General features: G+C 32.6%; 1 protein-coding gene across 1 annotated transcript; it reads left to right on the forward strand.

Moving 5' to 3' along the window:
- Positions 1-6,927: 6,927 nt before the first annotated feature.
- LOC149774480 (histone H2B-like) lies at positions 6,928-7,401 on the forward strand. The gene has a single exon (XM_089945296.1). It carries the CDS (start codon positions 6,928-6,930, stop codon positions 7,399-7,401), a length of 474 nt encoding a protein of 157 aa, XP_089801422.1.
- The last annotated feature ends 6,056 nt before the right edge of the window (positions 7,402-13,457 follow it).

Genomic DNA, 13,457 nt, shown 5'->3' on the forward strand with positions numbered 1-13,457 from the left:
AATTGATCCAAATTTTGCCTAAACACCTTTCCTTTTTTTCAGAGATTGTAAGTTTGAGTGACAATTAACATCGAACGTAAATAGTCTATATAAGCTCAGTTAATGAAAAAATGCAAAATTTATGGTGAGAACTATTGAAAAATAATTTAGCTCATGAAACGTAATTGTTGTTGCTTTGAGTTTGTTTCATACATGATGTTTGTATAGCACAGTATGGTTTGCATAAATTAATTGGTGTTGCTATAAAATATGTTCACTCTAATTGAGATAGAGAAGGAGAAAAACAAAACAGCAACGAATTAAAGCTAACTGTACAAATGTCAGATCCAAAAGGGAATATACGTATATATATATATATATATATATATATATATATATATATATATATATATATATATATATATATATATATATAATGTTAAGATATTGTTGATTGTGAATTTACCAAATATGATTATCAAGCTTGAAATTTAATTTGTAACAGTAACCACAAAAGAAAGTGGCTCCGCGGGATATATCCTATAGTATCGATATTAATTTTTTCACACTGTTACTTTTCAATAACTCTTTATCAAGAATATGAAATACAGATTTCTCACGTATGTACAATCCGTTTACCCTTGTTTCATAGTAAGATTTCTCTGCCGTAATAAATTATGTTTCTAAACCACATGAGTTTTAAATTCTCACAAGGTTTGAGCTACAAATATAACCGTATATAGGTATACGTATCTGAGAAGTAGTCTTACACGGGGTGGATGCGTTTAGGTTGATTCCGGACTCAAGCCATGAGTTCTATCAGAATATTATCTTTTTTCTGCAGATAAATTAAATTGTGGCTAACCTTTACCACCGCCACCCAAATGTCCACTTCCCATTAATTTCGAACTCATACGATATTAAGAGATACACAGTCTCCCTGACCTTTTCCAGTCTATTTTGTCGTTCCATCATTTACATTGTTCCTCAATTAAACCCCAGTCTTCTGTCAAGGACATAGTTCCGTAAACCACATGATACTCTTCATCCGCTATAAAACAATTAATAAATTACATCCGCTATAAAGTGCTCTCATAAAGTGCTGCATCCTAGAAGGAAGATTAGGGCTAATGTAATGAATATGGCTTGCTAATTGTACAAGTGTAACTTTTGAAGTTGAAAGTGTTCTGTATTTTGTTATATATACGGTTCAATTGCTAACTATATTCCTTTGTTAAATAATTGCTCCTACTGTTCAACCATTTCACTCAATAACAAGCAGTCTTAAAGTGTGTTAATTATGTTGTACGAGTGAGTTTTAAGTGTTTGTAGACTGCCATCAAAGCCAAATAACAGCCAGACACTTGCAACAGCGAGAACTGGAAGGCACAACGATACCTCATTTTCATACAATAACATCGACACACAATTTAAGTTCGGAGTAAGCATTTAAATGTTACTTACAATTATTTTACTCGGAAACAAATAACGTCAGTAATTGAAGAGCAGATTTAAGTAATATTTACAGTTCCATAAACACTTTAACTGGTGTTGATATAAAATAAAATAAAAATCACGAACGAGCATGCACACCAAAATTATGGTTTAATAGAATGTCCACTATATTGTAAACAAATTCCCTGATCATTCCCCTCCACTAAAAGGTTTTTAATTTGGAAGTCTTTTATCTGAAGTTATATTTGTATAGTGTGAGAGCCTCATTTTATTACTTTTATGACTCGGACCATCCTTAGTAAGACTTTACATGATTTTAACTTGTACTTGAGAACTTTCGGACCAACTTGAAAGAGCGCATATGCATTTTTTGGGGGGTTAACTTTAAGTAATCGAAATGTAAATGACAGATGCAAGACAGAATGACCAAGAACACCTTTTTGCTCCGCTGTTTTCGCGACCGTGTTGTCAAAGTTGGTTGCGGTTGAGCATTACCAGTACCCTTATTCTTCCTATCAAATGGATCCAAATTCAGTCCTAAGGTAATATGTAAGTGACATTTAATCATGGTGAAGAGATCGTAAACAGCAGTGAACAATTGACCAGTTTGGAAAAATATATTTTGGGATTTCTTTTGCTTCACTTTCGGAAGTTGTTTAATCATACTATTACATTTTGGACCTCATTTCTTTTAAAAGCAAAAATTAGTCCACGTCCAAGGACAGTAGCATGTACAATTATGTTGTCTTATACATTGATATACAGAACCACAAATAGTTTTGTGTATTACCATGTCATACATGGCTAAAATGTCCTTTCGAAAACGATATCATTTCTAAGCCATTTAACAGAAATTTGAATAGCTCAAAGTGCAATCAAATATAATGTCGTTGTCCTGTCGTTACATTACCTATCGCCAGTGACAATGTCGTTTTTTGCACAAATTATCAAAGTATATTGTTTTTCTAATTTCATGTTGTTTGTTTTTGTAATAATATTATTATGTTTCTTATCTTATAGGTGTTGTCTAATGTTGTAAAGCGCTTAGAGCTTCTAAAGATAAGGTGCTATACAAAGTCTTCATTATTATTATTATCTTTTATATCAATACCTTTGGGTTCTGGCCCTTCTCCCAGCCGACGAGATAGCAATTGTATTCATGAAACCTAATGAACAATATATGATACACTTATGTCGACAGGAAGGCATTATTACCACATATGTTTCTCAAGCTTGATGTCTGAACAATTAGCAATACCGTAACATTGTTTCACATTAGGACTACAACGTATTAGATGCACCACGAACGTACTAAATATTTGTATTTGCAGTAACTTTGTTTTTGAGATAGGAATTAATGTTCCCCTATTACATATGAAAATATACCGCATAGAGGAAATACGAGTATGTCACTGACACTAAATACCACAAGAATGCGGAAACTAACTTGACTGAATTCTCATTAAAATACTTTCTGCAATTATTAGTTTTGCATTAAGAGAAGGAATTATTTCAGCAAACGCTAATATGTCAGCACTATTAGATTCATATTTTAATGTAGTGTCCCGAATGGGAAGCATACTAGTATGTTAATATACATCCAATATTGTTAGTGTCATACGTAAGGTCAGTTATACACAATTTTAATGGGTGGCACACATTATATCTCTGGCGATTTGTGTCACTATGCGACATTTTAATTTCTTTCGGAATTCCTACAATACTCTTTCGTCTATTAGTTTTGATGGGGGTAATTTTTGCCATGTAAACAAAGTAACTGATCAACATTGCGGCTGATATGACGTATGAAACCATGGCCACAACCATCCCGACCAACCGTAAGAGACGAAGACAAACTGCTGAGATCTCTATTCCAGGGATTAGGAGTTCAGTGAGTGCAGATGGGCTTCTGATAAAAATTCAAGATAAATGACAATTGTTAAATGTTTTCAAAACACATTTAAAATAGTTATATATACTCAGAAGACTCTAGTTAAACAAATCTAAAAATTGACAATAATTCATATGTATCTTCCTAATTTATACAAAACTATTACTGAAAGACTTAGAAAATCAATTAAGAGAAATTTAAATGAGCTTTGACTTACAAATATCTCAATGATATTAAGCAATATATTTGATGAAGTTTCACAGATACGTATAATTGTTAATTTGAATTATGCATCAAGATTTGACGATCATATTTTTAAAATGACACTATCGGGTGTTTGAAGGAATTGTACTACAAGACAAGGATGTGTAGATATACTAAACATAAACGAAATTGATAATGTTATTGCCGGTTTATCCGGTGGCCAAAACGCCGCCTTAGAACTTTGAACCCAAGCAGTTTAAACAAAGAAGACTAGAAAAAGACAAACATGCACACATACATTTGTCTTTTACAGCCGACACCTTTTCTTTTAAATAATTCTCTTAATTTGCTTTACAGCCTATGACTACCATAACAATGAAATATCCGTGACATAATGTGCTATTGGTCAAAACAAATATTTTCCAGTATCAGCAACAGGCTGAAATAAACTTGCTGAAACATAGTACAGTTGGAAGGTTGAATTCCTGTAGAAACAGCCATGTAAATAGTTGCAAACATAATTGTTTTTCTGTTTTATTTGTTTGTCTTGTCTATGTTTTGTATTTGCCATTGAAAAAGACTCAGTGAAGAGTCAAAAGAGTTCAGGCTAGCTAGATAAGTTCGCACTGTTCGTTGTCAGTTTATTGCATATATATATATATATATATATATATATATATATATATATATATATATATATATATATATATATATATATATATATATATACATATATATATATATATATATATATATATATATATATATATATATATATATATATATATATATATATATATATATATATATATATATATATATATATATATATATATATATATATATATATATGTATGTGTGTGTGTGTGTGTGTGTGTTCTGTTTCTATGAAGATTAAGTAATATAAATTTCAAGAAATGGTATTTAAATATATTACAATACATGGTGTAACATTGATACTTTAACGTGGCAATAAAAGCAAAGTAATAAACTCAAACTTTACCAATGATATTCAAAATGCTTCCAACTATTTCAGACTTTCAAATAGTGCAAAGTTTTAGACATATTTTGCATATAACTGTAGACGCTGAGATGAGCTGTTAACAATACATATTTTCTTGCTGGAGTAAAATCAATATCAAAATAAAAAGCACTGCTTGCAAACATTTATATATACGTATGTGTCAGTGTATAGATATTCTAATCCATACAGACAGCATGGCAAATAAAATAAATTATACTAACAGGCAGTATCCCAAATTCTCTAACAAAATTTGAATTTACGCTCCTTCTAAAATTCTGAATTGAGAAAAACTTTAATTCCAAGGTCTGTTATTTAGGTAATTTTTGAATATTTGCTGATTGAAATTACACTTCTTATATTGAAAGATTTATTTGCTGTGTTGTTTTTCTATTTAATGCAAGGACAAGAATTATGTGACGCTAAACACGAGATCTCCATAGCCAATATTATGGGTTACTTCCCTTGCTTTAGTTAGAGAAAACATGTGGTTTGAAAAAGCTGCACTAAATTTCATCAACATAATCCGAATTGGCTCATTGTAAAAACTAACGGAAATGTTCAAGATTTACATTTGTTTAAAATATTTTCTAGAATTCTAACAGTGGAAACATGCTTCCAGATCCATGACCTGCTATTTAATATGCGCGAAACTCACATTTTAACAAACTCTTCCAAAATCTGGTCAGAAATCTGCTCATTTTTTCCCCGTTAACATTATATTGTTATAATATCCTTAAGTAAACAATTAAGGAATTAAACAATATACCACGTTAAAAATTAATACATTAATTAATATGTTAATTAGTAATTAGTAAACAGTTTTAAATGCATTATGAGCTGGCCCCAAGGAATTAAAGTGGGAAATAACAAGGACTGTATATAAGAAATACATTTATTTTGGAATATGTAGGGTGGCAAAATGGCTCAAGACTGCAGATGTCCTACTAATTGGAACCTTCAACTTTGTGTGCCTTTTGCTGGTGTTAGATTAGTGTCATTCTCATCACACGTCAACATCCAGTAAAGATGAAAATAACCTCTGCCAATTCGATTATGTATTGCCTGAAAATCACACTTACTTAAATGCCAGTTATAGTTATCACGGTATATCGAAGTTTTGACAGTATTGTCCAGATCAAATTGAGATATCTTTGATTGCTACATGTCATCACATATTTAATTTAAAAACAGTTACAACAAAACAGGACATTAATTATTTGTTTTCAGTCACAGGTGCTTATATGCACACTCAACAGAACATTGGTTTTGTATGAAATCAGCCGAAATTAGTCTTCAGAAGGACAGTTATATTCACAAGATAATTACAGTACAGTGATAAGGAGTTAATCAGCCAAACTGGTTTCATACCGTTTACTTAATAAGTCATGCCTTTAACCATTCCGCAGATTAGCCCTAGTTGAACAAAATATAAAAACTGAGAGAATCCAAGGGGAAAAGGAGACATGTCTTGGAGACACACACGGTACGGAGAGAAAGGATACGTTATTTCAGAAATACTTGCATATGTCGCCCAGAAGCTCGGGTTCCTTTCGAGTAGTGTATATATCAACGCTCAAATGCTGGTTATGACTATTGGAAGTGATGATATGTCCATTTTCAGGAAACCCTCTAAAGACATCAGTCATACACTATTTTAATTATTCAATGGGTACAAATTGATTAGTTTGTTGGAAACAATTTAAAATGAATGTGATGCAAAGCAGGAAAGTTTTGATATAGACACACACACACACACACACACACACACAAATGTATCATATATATATCCTGAACAGTTTCAGTGTCCCTTTCAGAAATGAAAGAGTTGTACTTGGCTTAATGCTTTTTCCAGCACATAATAGGCTATACATTGCAACCAGTATCAGTGTAACTGGTGGAGGAAGAACCCAGGAAAAGTCCAGCAAGGTTTCTCACATACCATCATAGGCTGAACCTGAGACTCGAATCTACATGGGAAGGTGAAATAGCAGTAACTCATAATGACAATCCCTTTACACCACCTGGCCAACTGGGTCCCTAACTAAGAAAGTAAGTGATTCATGAAAGGACTGATCTACAAAACCATAAACAATATGAAATAAAAGAAATGTGAAAATCTAGACAATCAGTCGAACAAGTTAAATAGAGACATCTTGAAATAATTAATAAACAACAGAAACAACAACAATTTTACTACTATTACTACTACTACTACTACTACTACTACTACTACTACTACTACTAATTATTATTATTATTATTATTATTATTATTATTAATGCTTAATCCATCGGATTAAGATCAGATCGTAAGGCAATAGAACCATTAATCAACTAACACTGATTAGAGTAATACATGGCGGTCAATATGTTAAATGTTTTCCATCAAGTCCGTGCGTTTCTCCATTTCGATCCGTCTGGGCGACCTATATAGGCGTCACAACGACCGGCTTTCCATATCAACGATTCCACCCAAGCAAGCTACAGGAAGCAAAGGAGCAAAGAAGGCTGTGACAAAGTCTTCACCAAAGCAATATGTGGATAAGAAGAAAAAGAGACGGAGAAGGGAATCTTACGGAATATACACCTACAAAGTTTTGAAACAGGTGCATACAGATATTGGCATCTCCAGCAAGGCTATGTCTATAATGAATAGCTTCGTAAATGACGTCTTTGCGAGAATCGCCTCCGAAGCGTCCAGACTAACCCACATCAACAAACTGTCAACCATTACGAGCAGAGAAATTCAGACTGCTGTTCGCCTCATCTTGCCTGAAGAACTCGCCAAACACGCTGTTAGCGAGGGGACCAAGGCAGTGACCAAGTACACAAGCAGTAACGCCAGTTAAACTTGTGTGTGATATAAAATCAAAACGGCCCTTTTCAGGGCCACCCAAATCGATTAGAAGGAAATATTTTTCACCTTGCCCTAATTACTTGTAACGCTTTTTTTCTTTCTTCAAAACAATGGGTTTCAAAGCGATGGTTGTAAGAGATTCGGATATACCGACTAGGCGCATGTAACAAACAAACAAACACAAGAAAATGTTGGCAAATTTTAGTATTATGAAGGTGAAAACCCGATAGCTGTTAAATCTGCTCATTCTTATTTCCTATGTTTTTGTTTCAATATCAGTCATCAGATATGTTTAATGTTGTGTTAAGACATAATGTGAGACGAAATACTTCTTGGATTTACAAAGTGATTATATTACTCTTTGGATTACAATATTTGTTTAGGATTATTGTGAATTATTAAAAGGAGCAATGGACAATGCCTGTATGATATATCAAGATATCATATATCAAGATAATATATATATATATATATATATATATATATATATATATATATATATATATATATATATATATATATATATATATATATATATATATATATATATATATATAAGAAAGAAAGAGATTCGGACCTGAAGGGTCAAATTATCGCTGATTTCTTGTATCTCTATATGTGCTTGGACCTTAATCACTTAGGACATTTGGTAACTGTCAACTACTTTGGGCCGTGAGTAGGAGTTCATCACTAAGGTCATTTATTAAATGCTTTGGACTGTAAGAGATACAATATAACAAGTGGATCGTGAGAAGTGTTATAATGCACGATAACTTAAGATAGTTATGCAAAAGTTTATTCTTCAAGTCAATCCAATCATCAAACTCGGATATATATATTAATACAAATAATACTATCATATAGGTTAGATAAATTTATATTCGTACTCTAGGGAGATTTGAACACAGGTCGGCGGATAAGCGACACCCATCGCCTTGACTGTAATACGAGCCCATGTTCCCTCACGACTAAGCACACATCGTCAACTAATGATGTTACTCAATCGATGTTATATGCACTCATGTGTAGCAGACACACTCGCATGACAACCTAGTAATTAACTCTCATGTATATACACAGTCATTTCTGATTCCTACCATTATATATATATATATATATATATATATATATATATATATATATATATATATATATATATATATATATATATATATATATATATATATATATTATCACGCATGAAAAGACAGAATGGTACGGTTTACATTTTGCACGGAAGACATACCGTCGATAAAACAACAAAAACATAAAACATGGAGTTTTGTCAATATTTTCATGGTCAATATTGGCATGGTATATCTGTTTCTGTTCATTCTAAGTGGCCCTGAAAAGGCTGGCGTGTTGATATTATGTATAGTCGATCTTATCAATATCCTAAACCACTGTACCTTTGGAGTTTGAGTTTCCAGTAAGGGTACGTCTATCTTCGGAGTGTCTAAAATTGGACGCATCGGCTTCTATCTCCCCATTTGCCGTTTGCTTAGTCAGATCGTTTCGGCTGCTGATATTGCTGTTGTATTTTATGGTTATACAGCAGAACGTTGTGATTCGGTATCTAAACAATTCTATTTAACACATAACGTTAATTGTTTGCCATTACTTTGTGATTTTCTTACGTGATTTTCCTTAGTGGTACTCCATAGCTTGGCTTTGTATTATTGGCTGTCAAAAGGATTAACAACGTAAAGTGCTGTATGATGCATTTTGATCCTATCATTTAAGTACTTTATAACAATATATATAACTCTATCATTCTTCTGATAATCTATGTAGTAGTAACGGATATAAGATAATCAATGTGATACGGACCTCTACTGTGATATGGAACAATAATTTACCACAAGAATGTCCAAGGAAATTGAGTTTCATTTGACGTTACAACGTCCTATCTCGTTCATTCGATTCAATTATATGTCAATATCTCCTTTTCAAAGCAAGTCAGAATTACTTACGAGTAAATTTTAAACATAGCAATAGACTCAATTGCCCAATAGACGATATTAACGACAACTCGAACTGGAAATTATACAGTGCTTTTAATATATCATAGGTACATATAATATAGATTTTTAACGTTTCTCCACTCAAAATTGAAAGGTGACATGCTTCAAACTTGTTATGTACAAAATTGTAATGATTTTTGTCCATTCAGAAGATGAAATATTGATAGGACACGGGCTCATAATCAATAATTGTTTCTCTAACATTCTTTAATAAAAATTGTATTTTTGTAATTGTGTTTTTGTGTGGCTTTAACAGATCAAAAAGTAACAATATAGTCTGAAATTCAGCTTTAACCTAGAAATAATTTGACTTTCATTAATTATATTGAGAAGATGAATTTAACAACTAACAATTCGAAAAATAACTCAAAGTAGTCTACAGAGAAATTAAAATCAAAACAGAGCAGACGCTAAATAAAAAGGTTCTCTAAATGGACATAGTGTTTGCCTCTAAAGGATATCCCACGATATACAACGGGGTGAAGGTACTTACACTTATCTTTAATGACAGGAAAAGGTCTTGCCTTACCTTACATTACAGTCTTCATCATAAACACACAGCACATTAGCTGCATTTACCACAGACCATATACCAGATGTTGCCACACCGAACGTATAAAAAAGGAATGACAAAACCATTACTTAATTAATAGATGCATATATAATAATAAAACAGATAAAGTAGAATTTACCCACAATTATGGAATGAACCAGAAATGCCATCTAAATTAATTATCTATATCAGAGTCAAGTATTAAAACAATAATTAAAACAAAATAGAGAAAAAGATTATATCAGATAACAACGCTCTTTGTATACCCTTAAATAATAAAGTAAGGATATAATGGGGCCAGGAGAAAAAGGAATATAATATAAAACCGCATAAATACAACGAGCATATCTATACACAGTAAGTTACAACATAATATAATAATGTAAAGAAAGAGAAGAGAGGTTAAATATACAACCAACAATAATTTAGCATACAAAATAATGAAAGTAGATAGAGAAAGATTATACACGACTATTAAACAATTAAAGCAATAATTAAAGAAAAATAAGAAGTCAGAGTACGATATGACAAATAGCCGTGCTTAATAAAAAGAACAGAGATAACAGCAGGGAAATTCAGCTATGTATATACAAAAGTGCGAGGAATGCTCAGAGGAGAAGAGATGAAAAGAAACGGAGAGGGGTAAGGAAAGAAACTTATAAAATTAAAAGACAAAAAATACCATCCTAGCAAAACGTTTTGACGTGTATAAGAATTTGTACACAAAACAAAAATATATAAGAAGGACACTATTTGACGAAATAAATTTTAAATTTTAAATAAATAAAAAAAGGAATGAAAATATTGTTACAATTTCATAATACAAAATGAAATCATAAAGCAATAAAAGAATTAAACAAATGAAATATAACCTTAGATGGACTACTAGCAAAATTATCAAAAGCATCTAACAAAAATATTTGAACTCGTATGGGGAAATGGCAAAAGAAATGAAAGAAGTAATAATACCTTAATTTATAAATGGAAAGGAGATGGAGAAAAAATTAAAACTTGGAGACCAATATCAATACCAAATACCTACTATACAAGATAATTAATTACCAGGAAAATGCATTTTAACAATTTACGGGAAAATGATAAATATTAACAAGATCTGAGGTGAAATAGGTAGAAATATAAAATAATACACATACAATACAAACTCATAGACTTTGTACAAAACAAAGAGGAAAACGCCGCAACCATTCTACGCTGCCAATATAAAGCTTTAGATACGATGGAACATAGTTACATAGACACAATATTAAAAACCATAGTTCTATGAAAAATTCTGTACTTGGGTAAAATAGATCATTTATACAAGGTTTTCCTTGTTTATCATCCTTTATGTAATATCAACTGAAGGTCATGGATACAAATTAATTAACAAAAGAAGATATGGACATGTGCCTGATATATGAATAAATGATACATAGGCGGCAAGGAATTGTAACGCTGGAAGAAGAAAAAGTAATTTTGGCTCTATAGAAACACTCTAACCGACTAATGTTTGCTGCCGAAAAGGGAGAGGAAAGAAACAGTTGATGAGGGGACAAGTGATGTAAATATCCTTAAAACTACGACATCATACAGATATAAATCCTTTTAATTTTTGCCCAAATAGGGCCATCTGAACAGTGCCGGATTAGACCCCGTGGAGGCCCTTAGGCAGTCCTTAAGTAGTCGAAATCTTGGGGCCCCTTTCGCAAATTATCTCCTAATACGTTTTATCAATTTCATTGTCGCTAGGCCCCTAAACGGTGTGGGGCCATTTGGAAAGTCCCTACTCTGTCTAATTTGTAATCCGGCACCGCATCTGAAAAGCATGCTAGTTTATCATAGCTAGAGATCTTAGAGTTGTCTCAAATATAAAACTTAAGTCCACGAGTTCTCTAACATTCCATCATTATATACTTCATGGAGTTCACATTAAATATCCATGTCCAGAATCAAGCGCTGCTGTTTTCACGCCAGTAGTAGACATACTCGACAACATCGTGTTCCACTAACACTGGCCACTATAATTTTGTGAACTTTGATCCCAGTAGAATGTCATGTGATGAACATCGATATATTCTGCAACGTTGTTCTACACTGAACACTACTTTCAAACGGGGCATTGTTAAAAAATAAAATAGTTTCGTAAGTTATACATGCTGGTAAACTAGGCCACACACTTGGGACGATATGAGATACAAAATATTTTTTATAAAGAAAACACATTAAATTTTAGTTCTTCCTTTGTCCAGGCATGAAAATATTCACAGTTTTTTATTATACATTTAATAATGCGACATTGAAATATATCAGTGGAAGGAGATAGATAGATAGACGGACGGACGGACGGACGGATGGATGGATGGATGGATGGGTTGGTGGGTGGGTGTTTGGGTGGGTGGATGGATGGATAGACGGACAGACGGACGTATGGATAGATAGATAGGTAGATAGATAGATAGGTGTACATGTTTATTTCATCCAAGAACAATCCTGTAACCATGTTTATCGATCCTTTTATATTTCGAAAAAGAAAGGAATCGCTTGAGAAAATACAAAAATGATTTTTAAACTCAGTATGTCCAATTTAGATCAAGACATGTTTTAGTCGGATTTGAAGTTCGATTAAGATTAATGTCGCGTTTTTCATTTTAAATCAATCTCCTCGAAGAGCAACCGGACTTCAGACTAATCCGTGTTTCCGTAGATAAAAACGTCATTTAAACAACACCAAAATGCAATGAATATATTAATTTCAAACAAATGAAAATATCTATGCAATTCAGTTACAAGAAGTCATGAACTTCCCGAACTTGGATTGGAGCGGTAAAGACGTCTTTTGAATTTGTTGCTTACAATATCGATATTTCTGCCGTTTCGGAATAGTTTCAATACTAGTTGTCCAGGAGAGATGGTGATTTTGATTGATTTCTGTGTTTCAAATGTTAACAGATAGATGAGTCAAAAATAAAACATTGCCACAGTGTTAATAAGAACCATTTCCCGTTGTTGTTGTCATTTTCTGCGCTGTGATTGCATTTAGTCTCGAGGATTTGGTTATGTAACCTGTCTATAAGGGACTGCGACAAGTTCGCAAATCAAGGCGAATATACCAGCTTGGAATAAAAGTGCATGGGCCTTCTAACGCATTCATGATGTTGTTTTTCACCCCTGAACGTAATACGATTCAGGTAAAACTATTGAGCCCCAAGTGAAAGGGGTGGGGTCAAAGGCATTAGTACTTACGTCCGAGACAATACGTTTCTATTTACAAACTCTTCTTGTTTAGAAAATCTAGAGGAAAAGCCATTTGCTAAAATAACTGATAGTAACGTACCGTTGAGGTTTCAATATATAATTATACTATAGATTTCTCTTTCACTTTCAGTGCACACTTCGGCAAAGTTTGATTCGTTCGTGAAAAATTGGAACTCAGAAAGCAATCAAGATCAGACTCTTCTCCCTCTATATTCA

The sequence above is a fragment of the Sinohyriopsis cumingii genome, unplaced genomic scaffold (genome assembly GCF_028554795.1).
Source record: "Sinohyriopsis cumingii isolate HCF-2022 unplaced genomic scaffold, ASM2855479v2 utg000229l, whole genome shotgun sequence".
In the NCBI taxonomy this organism is placed as follows: Eukaryota; Metazoa; Mollusca; class Bivalvia; order Unionida; family Unionidae; genus Sinohyriopsis; species Sinohyriopsis cumingii.